Here is an 11,675-nt window from a genome sequence, read left to right on the forward strand (position 1 = left end):
GGGACACCTCCCACCAGCCCAGCTTGCTCAGGACCTCTTCCAACCTGGCCTTGAACACCTCCAGGGAGAGGACATCCACTACCCTCCTGGGCAACCTGTCCCAGTGTCTCCCCACCCCTTGTCCCTCTCAGACAGACAGACAGATGCTTTAGTGCAAGTTGTCCTCTTCATGGAAACTTTCTCTGTCAACTTTGCTCCTTGCTGGCCCTTTAAGCACCTTTGGTCTCCCAGCAGATACCTTTCAGCTGCACCTCGTTTGCTCCCCTCTCCCTCCAGCTGCTCCCCTCCCAGCATTCTTTACTTCCCCCTTTCTCTCTGCCCTGCATGGGAAGCAGCTTCAGTCTAAGCTGGCCTTCAGAGGAAGGCTTTGCTGAGCTGGGTGGCTGCAGAGGGCAAATTGGAGCTGCAAAGACATCTCTGGCAGTGCTGCTGCTTCTCTTTCTCTTGTAAGTAAAGGTATGTGTGGCTTTGTGTCTGGTCTTTGGGGTAGATCTGTAGGGAGGAACTTCTGTCTGGGCTGCATTTCTCCCTGTGCTTATTGTGTCAGCAGAAGAAACCTCTGTACAGTGAGGCTGATGGAGCCCTGGGGCAGGCTGCCTAGGGAGGTTGTGGAGTCTCCTTCTCTGGGGACTTTCAAAACCCTTCTGGATGCATTCCTGTGTGGACTACCCTAAGGGTTCCTGCTTTGGCAGGGGGGTTGGACCTGGTCTCTTGAGGTCCCTTCCAGCTTCTAATGTACTGTGGCACTGTGAGACTTGTGCTTGGGGAAGCTGCTGTGGACTTCCCTGATGCTCCAGGAGCTTTTTGCACTGGTGCTCAGCCCTCTGCAACACCTCTTGCTCCTCAAGCACTGTTGGAGGTGAGCAGTGGTGGGTGTATGGCATGGCTGCATGCCAGCATCACCACCAGCTTCTGGTTCTCCTTCCTTCCTCCTACTTGCTGCTGCTGAGATGGAGATAATGGGGAGCAAAGAGCTCCTGGCTATGGCTTGGTGGCTTTTACAGCTGTGCTGGAAAGCAGCCCATCACCCTGGGGAGGGTTATGCAGGCTGCTTTGCTCCTCTGCTGCTCCAGCCTTGGGGTGGCAGCTCATGTGTGTGGCTCTGGGCAGGGCTTCCCTTGGGTTCTTTTGTGCTTGCATGAGGATTGTGTGGTTGCAACCTGGAGAGCTACTGGTTTGGAGAAGCACTGAGTGGTTGTAAGTGCCCACAGCTGCTCCTCAGGTGTTTGGAGGCTCAGGCAGTGCTCCTGAGTGCTCTGCACCATCACCTGGCTGCTTTGGAGGGAGCTGGGGACACTGGAGTGGCCTGTGGCATTTATTTGCCTGGAGGCAGTTGCTCTGCAGCCACCAGTGATGTGCAGCAGGCTTGTGCTGGCTTCTGTCTGTGGGTGCTTGGTGTTGGGCAGTGTTGAGTTTCAGAGAGGCAAAAGGGAGTGGAAACTGCTGCACCCTACCAACCAGCTCTGGGGGGAGGGAAGGTCGTTGTCTCCCTTCTCTTGGCTACTGGGGGCTGGTGCTCCCAAGGGCTCTTCTCTGGTCTGTGAGCTCCTGACCCAAAATCTCTTGCCTACAAGAACTTTTAATGAGGCCAGACCCCCCCCTAAGATGGCTCTTGGGTAGCTGAGAGCCCAGCTCAGAAGCTTCAGAGCCTGACCACGCTGGGGGATGTCTCAGCCTTGTCTCCTCTTGGCTCCTTCCCCAGCCACCCAAACCCCCAACCCCACAGCAGAGCACCGTGGTTGCCACGGGAACAGGAGCTGGCTGCTCCTCCTGATGTGTTTTTTGTGGCAAGCTCTGGAAGCCCTTTTGCTGTGTGTTTGGGCTCGGGTTTGGGGTGGTTTTTTTCCCCCTAATGGCAGGCAGGAGGTGTCGCAGGTTGTGAAAGCTGGGCTGACTCAGCCTGCTTTGAACTGCCCTGTAGGATGGTTCTGCTCCAAACATCCTGTCTGAGGGCCACCTCCCCGTGGTGGCTTCTCCCTTTATCTGCCTCTTCTGAGTAATAACAGCTCCTTGCTGCCACATCTGGAGAAGGAGGAGGACAGGCAGGAGTCACAGGTAAACTCTCCCACCCAGAGAAAGAGCCTGGTGAGCAGCTGTGCCATGGGATGGATGTGTCTGCTTGAGCTTGGCAAGAAGGGATGAGGGGAAGAGTGCCTCCTTTGTTTGGTGTGGTGATGGCCACCTATGAGGCTGCTGGAAGCTGGAGGTCCTGGTGGAGACAGGCTGCTAGCAACCGTGGGCAGAGGCTGGGTTTATCATAGTCCTTGGAAAGAACTTCTGGAGGTCAGGTCCAGCCCCCCCTGCCAAAGCAGGATCGCTTAGGGCAGGTACACAGGAATGCATCCAGAGGGCTCTTGAAAGTCTCCTGTCTCTCTCTGTGTCTTTAGCTCTTTTTGTGGTGGTTATCAGGCTTTGGAGGTGCCTCAGACTCCTTTTGGTTGGAAAACATCTCTAAGATCCTAGCAGAGGACTTGCAGGAAGGGAGGGGTCTGTGCCTCTTCTGCTGGGTGTGAGTTGTTGGCAGGAGAGAGGTGTGCCTGGGCAGCAAGGAGGGAGGAGGGTCCACAAAGAGAAGACCCTCCAAATGTTCGTGGCTGGATGCTGAGCTCACCCTGTACTTTCAGGCTGGCAGTTCTGGGAGGCTGCTTTCACCCATGGCTGCTTGTAGGAGATACTCCTGGGTCCACATGGACATCATCCTCCCAGCAGCATCAGACCCCCTCAATCAGCTGCAGCATGTTGCCACATAGGGATGAAATAATCAGTGGTGGATAGGCTTGGAGGTGGGGAGAGCCTGGAAATTGGGCAGGAATGTTGCCCAAGGTGGGCAGGCTGTGAGCAGCTGGTGTGAGGAGAGCAGGCAGCTCCCATGGGGATATTAAAGCAGAAGTATCTCAACCTGTGGAGGAATGAAGGGCAGCTCTGGTGATACCTTCTGACTGCAGCTGTACTTGGATAGGTAACACAGCCTGGGTGCTCTCCTCTCCTCTCCTCTCCTCTCTTCCCTGGCTGCAGCTCACTTGGAGCTGACCCAGCTTTGATGTGAATGTGGGCTCAAAGGCTGGGGTTGGGAGAAGCTGGTGGGTGAGAGGTACCAGGTTTGGGCTCAAGGTTGATGGTGGGTGGGTGGGTGGTTGTTCTGTGCCTCAGATGTGAGCTGTGCCAAGTGGCTGTTGCTTGGAAACGGCTTGGGTTCCTCTGTGAAGCGGTGGCTGGTTTGTAACACGAGTTGGGGCAGTTTGGTTTGGTGTGGTGTTTGGTTGGTTTGTTTCATTCTTGAGTGAGCTTCTGCCAAGCTTCTGCTTGCCCCAAAGGTGGGTTTGGGACACCTTTGTTAAGAGATGCCCCCAGAGTTTGTGGTGCCTGCTGAATTGTTGGGTCCAGGTGGTGAGAAGCAAAGGGGATTTGAGATGATTACCAAGACCCTGCTTGGATTGGGGTGCTGGGAGGACACAAAGCTAAAAGGTCCTCAGCACCAAAAGGAAGGGAACTGCTCCACCAAGCAGGGGGATGGTTGGGGTAGGAGATCCCAGGGACAGCTCTGAAACAGAGCAATTTGGCACTGCTGGTAACTGGGGTGCAGGAGAGATGTGGGGTGATAAGCCCTGGATTAAAGCTGGGTGCTGCTGTGGCTTGGAGCAGCCTCTGCAGCTGGGACCTGTCAGGTGTCCTTTCTGATGCTTGGGCATGGGGATGTCTCTGCTCTCCTCCAGCTGAGCAGGTCAGGCTAACCCCCCTGCTATGGCTGTGACAGGACAAGGGGCAACAGTCACAAACTGGAACATTGGAGGTTCCCTAAGGGGGGAAAAAACAGCACTTGGAGGGGGGCAGAGCACTGGAGCAGGCTGCCCAGGGAGCTTGTGGAGACTTCATTTCTGGAGGCATTCAAAACCTTCCTGGGCGTGCTCCTGTGTGATTTTTTGACTGTAGGTGCTCAAGCTGGGGGGGGGGGTTGGGCTAGATGATCTTCACAAGTCCCTTCCAACCCAACCACTCTGTGATTCTCTATCTTGCTCAGGGTAAGCTCCTGACTTCAGCTTCAGGCTCTTGTAGCTACCAACCCTGTAGGACAATGGCCAAATTTCTGTCTTCATCATACAACTGGGAACTGCTTTGTTGTGCACTTCAACATGTAGGGAAGATATGTGCCCTGGCCTGGGTGTCCAGGCTGTAATCAGGGAAGGCATGAAGCATCTCAGGCTGATGCAGAGCAGAAAGCCATTGCCCAGCCCTGAGCCACCTGCTGGAGCAGGGCGTTTCTCCTCTGCATGGAAGGCTGCTTAGTAACTTCCCTCCTGAAAGGAAACCTCGACATGGTGTAAACAGCTCTGAGCCTGCCCGGGATCAGCCATGTCCTGGAGATGCAGAGGATGATGATGGTCATGCTTGCTGTGGTTGCCCACGCAGGGCTGAGCCGGTCCGACCGACTGCGGCTCTGCAGCCGGAGCCCAGGCGGGGAGGCCTCACCTGAGGCTCTTGCCAGGCCACATCCTACCCTCATTTTGCTGCACCCTAATTACTTTCTCGTGTGGGAGGACTTGGAGAACGTGCTGGAGTTGTTCATCCAGCCCCTGCTCTTGGCTCTGGTATTTATAAACACGGAGAGGAGGTGATTGGTGAGGCAAGGGCAGGTGGCTGTGGCAGCCCCGGGATGAGCAATGCCTCCTCCTGTGCGCGTCTCAGCTGGAGGAAAGCACCAGCAAGCCACTGGGGAGGGGAAGAGGGACACCTCCTCGGGTGGTGGGTGCAGGCAGAGGGCAAGGTTTTGCTGGAGGACACAGTCTCAAGCTGCACCAGGGGAGATTTAGGCTGGAGGTGAGGAGAAAGTTCTTCCCAGAGAGAGTTGTTGGAATGTGCTGCCCAGGGAGGTGGTGGAGTCCCCATCCCTCGAGGTGCTCAAGAGGGGATTGGATGTGGCACTTGGTGCCATGGTGTAGTAGTCATGAGGTGTTGGGTGGCAGGTTGGACTTGATGATCTCTGAGGTCTCTTCCAACCTTGGTGATTCTAAGGTCATCCCAAGGTAACATCAGCAGCTCCTTGCTGCGTGTGTTTAGATCATTCCTTCTTCCCTTCTGTGCTTGCTCCTCTGGGATGTTCTTCCACAGCTGCAGTCACAGAATGGTAGGGGTTGGAAGGGACCTCTGAAGATCACCAAGTCCAACCCCCTGCCAGAGCAGGGTCACTTAAAGCAGGTCACACAGGAGTATTAGGCTGCTATGACTCTTCCTGTGGCCTCTGCTTGTCCTCCTCTCCATCCTTTCTAGTGCTCAGGGCTGTTGGCCTTGCTCAACCTGAAGGCAATTTGCATACCTTTAGTCTTCATGCTCATCCCACTGGAGATGAAATCTCTGTCTCTTGTGCCACTTGTTGAGTGGAACATACATGAGGCTCCTTTTGGATGTGGTTGTGCTTCTTGGGTTGCCTCCTTCTCCTCTCCTTGCACAGGCAGTGAGGCCCAGCAAAGCCCTGGATGGAGGTGCTGGCTGGATTCCTACCCTGGCCATGCCATCACCTAGTTTGGGAGGAGCTGACGTCCCAAGGAAATAATTGTCCTGTTGCTTTTTATGAGCAGAATCTTTGTTATGGCTCCTCCTCCAGCAGCATGGAGCCCTTGCACTGTCCTGGGTGCTCATTTTCTCTGGCATAATGAAGTCCTGATGTTTGTGCATGCAACTACCTAGGCAGAGAGACACACAGACAGTGGCAGCTTCTCCATGGTGATGTCACAGCTCTGGTATTAGCTCTCTGCAGCTGAGGATGGAGCCAGGCACTCACTCTGCTGGGATGCAGCTCCCTGGGGATGCTGAGCGAGTGAGCAGCCCAGCCGCTCCTTGTGGGGGCTGCTTGGGGCTGGCCCCCAGCCGCTCCTTGTGGGGGCTGCTTGGGGCTGGCCCCCAGCCGCTCCTTGTGGGGGCTGCTTGGGGCTGGCCCCCAGCCGCTCCTTGTGGGGGGTGCTTGGGGTTGGCCCCCAGCCTCTGTTTGTCCTTGCAGGTCCAGCAAGCCAGCCAGATGCCAACAAGTTTCCTCGGCAGTGCCCTCCGGGGCACCTTCTTCTTCATTTTTGGTCTCTGGTGGTCTGTGAAATACCCCCTGAGGTATCTCAGGAGGAAAACCAATGCTGAGAACCAACTGAGCTATGGGTTCCAGCGTGTGGAAGTCTTTGAAGGGGCAGTGAAAGCTTTCTTTGCTCTGGCAGGTAAGAGATGATGGTGAGTCTGCGTGTCAATGTCTGCTGGCACTGCAGCTGCTTTAGCCCAAGAGACTGGGTGTGTTTGCAGTGGGAAATGACTGCTGTGGGAGGGCTTGGAGACATCCTTGTGCTGGGGCCTTGTCACTGTTCCCCTGGACCAATGCCTCTGAGACTTCAAGGAAGGTTTCCTGCAAGGTTGTCCTTTCCCCACGTGAAAGGAAACACGTTGACCTCTTCCCTCTCTGTCCAGGGATACTGGTGGAGCAGTTTGTTCCCACTGGTCCTCACCTGCAGCTGTACAGCCCCAAGACACACAGCTGGACAGACCTCACCCACTGGCACTACACCACCATGTACCTCTTCTTCCTCCTCTCTGGCATCGTGGACATCGTCTCGCACTCCCCGCTCAAGCTGCCGCTCGGCTTAGACCGACTGTCGCTGGCTGTGGCTCTGCTCGTGGAAGGTGAGCTCACATCCTGCCTGGGGGAAGAGCTGGGAGGGTCCCCACGCTGCAGGGCTCCCTTCAGGCTGCTAAGATCCTCTGCAGGCAGTCACAGCTGGAGGGTGTTGAAATGCATGATGGCATTGGCTGTGCAGTGCCTACCCCCTCCCTGTTTCTCTCCACACAGGGATCCAGCCGTGGCTGGATGCTCCTGGTGCACAGGGGGTGCATGAGGCCCTAGGGCTGTCACTTATCATAGTATCAGTCAGGGTTGGAAGGGACCACAAGGATCAGCTAGTTCCAACCCCCCTGCCATGGGCAGGGACACCCCACACTACATCAGCCTGGCCACAGCCTCAGCCAGCCTGGGCTTAAACACCTCCAGGGCTGGGGCCTCAACCACCTCCCTGCACAACCCATTCCAGGGCTTCACCACTCTCATGGGGAAGAACTTCCTCCTCACCTCCAGCCTGAATCTCCCCACCTCCAGCTTCATTCCATTCCCCCTAGTCCTATCACTGCCTGAGATCCTGAGCAGTCCCTCCCCAGCCTTCCTGTAGCCCCCTTCAGATCCTGGAAGGCCACAATGAGGTCACCTGGGAGCCTTCTCTTCTGCAGACTGAACAGCCCCAACTCCTTCAGTCTGTCCTCACAGGAGAGGTGCTCCAGCCCTCTGCTCATCCTCCTGGCCCTTCTCTGGACACCTTCCAGCACCTCCACATCCCTCTTGTGCTAGGGGCTCCAGAACTGGACACAGTACTCCAGGTCCTCCTGCTGACAAGCAGCTGATGCTCTCTGGATTCTCAAAAAGGAGTTTCCCCCCCTGCCCCTGGTTGGCTGCATAGAAGGACAAACCCTGATACAAAGCTCCCCCCGTCTTTCTGAGCTGAGTGTGCCCCCCCTGACAGCCCTGCCTGGGGCACAGGGGTCAGAGCAGCTCCCAGTGCTGGGGGCTGAATGGCCCTTGCAGAGTGAAGGTGGTGACAGCAGGCTGCTTGCAGCCTGCCCCTTCCCAGCACAGCAAGAGCTGGAGCAGAGTTTCAATCCTCAGATGGTTTTTGGAACAGACATCCCAGAAGGTCCTTTTCTAATGCCACCTGAATTGGGGCAGGTTTGCTCTTCTGCTTCCATGACAGCACTGAAGCTGCACTGGATCACCATGTCCATTCCCTGCTGGCCATGGCCATCTTTGCTGGAGCCCTCTGTGTCCTACTGGAGGTGTTCCTCCGAGACCACATCATCCTGGAGATCTTCAGGACCAGCTCCTTCCTTCTCCAGGGCTCTTGGCTTTGGCAGGTCAGTGCATGTCCAATGTTCTCCTCTGGGCTGTGGGCCCAGGAAGATGGGTGAGAGGGGCTGCTCTGCCCTTCATGGCACATCTGGTGGGGTTGAACTTGCCAGCTGCTTGGAATATCTTAGGAGGAAGCAAGGCTTAGTGGCAGAGCTGTCATTGTGGGGATAATAAGCAGTTTCTTCCTCTGTTTGTTTCAAGTAACTGGAAATATCTGGAGAGCTCTCCCATAATCACCCAGCTTTGGCTCTAGGAGAAGCACAGCTTTAGGGCTGGCCTCTTTCTCTGGAGCTGTTGGGCTGCTGGGATTGTTGTGCCTCTAAGTCCATAGTCAGCTGCAGCAGCTTGGCTAAAACCAGGAGGAGAAGGGGTTGAGGGGGCAGGGGCAGGAATCTGCAGGAGCTTGACTGGTGCTGATGCTTAATCTCTCTTCTGTCTGTGACCAGATTGGGTTTGTGCTGTCCCCTCCATGGGGAGGACCAGGCTGGGACCAGACTGACCACAGCAACTTCACATTCCTGACCATGTGCTTCTGCTGGCACTACGTGGGTGCTCTCGCTGTGCTGGCGGCCAACGCTGCTGCCTCTCGCTGGTAGGTGCAGGAGAAGGGGTCCTGGGGGGTCCCAGCACTGTACCTAGACCCAGTGCTACCCTGGGGAATCACAGAATCATTAAGGCTGGAAAAGACCTCTAAGACCATCAAGTCCAACCAACAACCCAACACCACCATGGCCACTGAAAGATGTCCTGAAGGGCCATGGCCACACCTCCAGGGATGGGGACTCCACCACCTACCTCCCTGGGCAACCTGTTCCAATCCCTGACCACCCTTACAGGAAAGAAATTGTTCTTAATCTCCAACCTGAACCTCCCCTGGCACATTTTCAAGCTGCTTCACCTACTTCTGTCACCTGGCAGATGTGACTGATCTCCACCTCACTCCCACCTCCTTTCAAGGAGTTGTAGAGAGCAATGAGGTCTCCCCTCAGCCTGCTCTTCTCTGGACTAAACACCCCCAGTTCCTCCCCAGCCCTGTTCTCCAGACCCTTCCCCAGCTTAGTTCACAGTATCACTTAGGTTGGAAAGGACCTCGAGGATCGAGTCCAACCTATCAACACAGACCCCATGACCAGACCATGGCACCAAGTGCCACATCCAATCTCCCCTTGAATGCCTCCAGGGATGGGGACTCCACCACCTCCCTGGGCAGCACATCCCAATGCCGAATGACTCGCTCGGTGAAGAACTTCCTCCTCACCTCGAGTCTAAACCTCCCCTGGCACAGCTTGAGACTGCGTCCCTTCTCTGAACCTGCTCCAGCCCCTCAAGGTCCTTCTTGGAGTAAGGGGCCCAAAACTGACCCCAGTACTGAAAGTGTGGCCTCACAGGGGCACAAGCACTAGTGGCTGGATTAGGAGCAGAGAAGTGAATGATGGGATCAGAAGTGGGTGTCCACACATGGCCTGGTCCATGTCTTGGCTGGAAAGGGTGAGCTCCATACCACCATGGAGCAGGTGGTCCTTAACAGCCTTGCAGAGCAGGCTGGGGTGGGGGTGGCAGTTTTTGGTGCCTACAAACACCTGAGCAGGGTGCCTGTCCCTCCTGCAGCTGCAATGAGTCCTGCCAGCTGAAGTTTGGGGACATCGACGTGGAGCTGGACTGTGGAGTATGCATCCGCAAAGGCATCAGGAGCTCCGACAGCACCCTGCTGCCAGAGAGCCCCTCAGATGACAAATGAGGCTGCTCTGGGCCTGGGAGCTCCTTCCCTGCTCATCAGATGAGGTTTTGGATTTAGTCTTGATCAGCTACACCGGCACTTGATGATGGAGCATCGGAAGTGGGAAGCAGGACGCGGGAAGCAGAGCGTGGCAGAAGCGATGCTACAGCTGAGGCTGTGAACTGTGGGACTGGTTTGCTGATGGAGTCCAACCAGTGTGGCCTCTCTGGCCTTTTTTGAACGTGGTTTCCCCTCCTGCTGCTGGAGAAGGGAACCAAGCCAGTGCTGAAAGCTGCTGGTGGCTGCCGTTCGCTCTGGTGTTCGTGGAGGGGTTTTGTACAAAGCTTGATGTGCACCCAGTACAGGGGATGACCAATAAAGTCCTCCAACAAACCACCTCCCTGGGCTCTTGAATGTGGTGCCTTGAGGTTAGAGCTATGGTGAAGGTGATGGGTGGCTGCACACTGGTGTGGGCAGTGCATGAAACAGCAGAGGCATGTGGCTGTGTGTGGTTTTGCACTGCCACATCTACCCAGGTGGCCAAGAGGGCCAATGGCATCCTGGCCTGCATCAGGAACAGTGTGGCCAGCAGGAGCAGGGAGGTCATTGTGCCCTGTGCTCAGCGCTGGTTAGGCCACACCTGGAGTCCTGTGTCCAGTTCTGGGCTTCTCAGTTAAGGAAAGATGTTGAGTTGCTGGAAGGTGTCCAGAGAAGGGCAACAAAGCTGGGGAGGGGTCTGGAGCACAGCCCTGTGAGGAGAGGCTGAGGGAGCTGGGGTTGCTTAGCCTGGAAAAGAGGAGGCTCAGGGGAGACCTTCTTGCTCTCTCCAACTCCCTGAAGGGAGGTTGTAGCCAGGAGGGGGTTGGTCTCTTCTCCCAGGCAAGCAGCACCAGAACAAGAGGACACAGTCTCAAGCTGTGCCAGGGGAGGTTTAGGCTGGAAGTGAGGAAATTCTTCATAGAGAGATTGGCCATTGGGATGTGCTGCCCAGGGAGGTGGCACCATCAGTGGAGGTATTTAGGAAGAGACTGGATGGGGTGCTTGGTGCCATGGTTTAGTTGATTAGATGGTGTTGGTTGATAGGTTGGACTTGGTGACCTCAAAGGTGTTTCCCAACCTGGTTTATTCTACATGGAGAAGGGAGTGGGTGGCCAGGATGAAGGAAGCTGTGCTAGCACTGGCATCTAGGTGTTCTCCTACCTTCTTTTGAGCAGAAGGTGAGAGGATGAGTGAGGGTGAGGCTTGGTGTGCCTAGGAGATGAGATGGTTGCTGGGCAGGGCTCACCATGGAGAGAGAGAGACCCTTGAGGTGAGAGGATCCCTTCAGCTAGTGCAGATTGGGCACATGGAAGCTCCTGGTGAGTTCCCCTGGATCTTTGCTCCAACAGCTTTGTTCCCTACCTGGAGCTGGTCACTTCCAGATGAAACCTTTCCCTTGTGGGTGTCTGCTTTACACTTCATGTTGGTTGTTTGGTTTGGTGTTTTTTACCCCTTGAGTCCTTTGTTTGGTTTGCAGCAGGAGAGCATGGGGAGATGCTTCCTGCCCCCCAGACCAACCCCAGAGTTAAAAGGCAAGAAGGCATCATGAAAGAGGATTAGTGGGAGAAGAGAAGGTTCAGCATCAGGATTAGTGGAAGAAGAGAAGGTTCAGCATCAGGATTAAGAGGCTTGTGTCATGCCCTTGATGGAGGGTTGGGTGACCAGGGCAGCACAAACAGCCTTGTTATTATCTTGTAACACCTCTGCTGTGCTCCTCCAAAAGCAGCTTAGTCCAAACAGGTCACTGCTGGGCTGAATGGCTCCAAAAACTGAAGTAAGTGTTGGGAGGAAAGAAGAATCCTCCCTGGCTCAAGGGGATGGCAATCCCCAGCCCTAGGGGAGACCCTTGGAAGAGTGAGCCCTGCCTCTTTTATTGTATTTCCTGCTGGAGCAGGGCTGGGAGGAGACTGGTGCTTCATGCTGCTGGTGGCTGTCAGGAAAAGGACCTTGAGGAGACAACAACCCACCACCACCTTGGCCACTAAACCATGTTCC

The 11,675-nt window shown here is 55.5% G+C and overlaps 1 protein-coding gene across 5 annotated transcripts; it reads left to right on the forward strand.

The window, feature by feature from the left end:
• Nucleotides 1-427: 427 nt before the first annotated feature.
• Nucleotides 428-10,037, forward strand: LOC137451941 (transmembrane protein 45B-like). Of its 5 annotated transcripts, none has more exons than XM_068159917.1 (6): nucleotides 428-446; nucleotides 5,993-6,197; nucleotides 6,442-6,654; nucleotides 7,745-7,929; nucleotides 8,371-8,516; nucleotides 9,533-10,037. In XM_068159917.1, exons 2-6 carry the CDS (start codon nucleotides 6,011-6,013, stop codon nucleotides 9,660-9,662), a joined length of 861 nt encoding a protein of 286 aa, XP_068016018.1. In that variant the 5' UTR covers nucleotides 428-446; nucleotides 5,993-6,010; the 3' UTR covers nucleotides 9,663-10,037. The 5 variants fall into 5 exon arrangements, with proteins under 5 accessions (XP_068016018.1, XP_068016019.1, XP_068016014.1 ...); XM_068159918.1 differs by lacking the exon at nucleotides 428-446 and adding an exon at nucleotides 1,175-1,197; XM_068159913.1 differs by lacking the exon at nucleotides 428-446 and adding an exon at nucleotides 1,994-2,055.
• Nucleotides 10,038-11,675: the final 1,638 nt, after the last annotated feature.

This window comes from Melanerpes formicivorus, unplaced genomic scaffold (assembly GCF_026170545.1).
Source record: "Melanerpes formicivorus ecotype bairdi unplaced genomic scaffold, bMelFor1.0.p_v2 SCAF_47, whole genome shotgun sequence".
Taxonomy (NCBI): domain Eukaryota; kingdom Metazoa; phylum Chordata; class Aves; order Piciformes; family Picidae; genus Melanerpes; species Melanerpes formicivorus.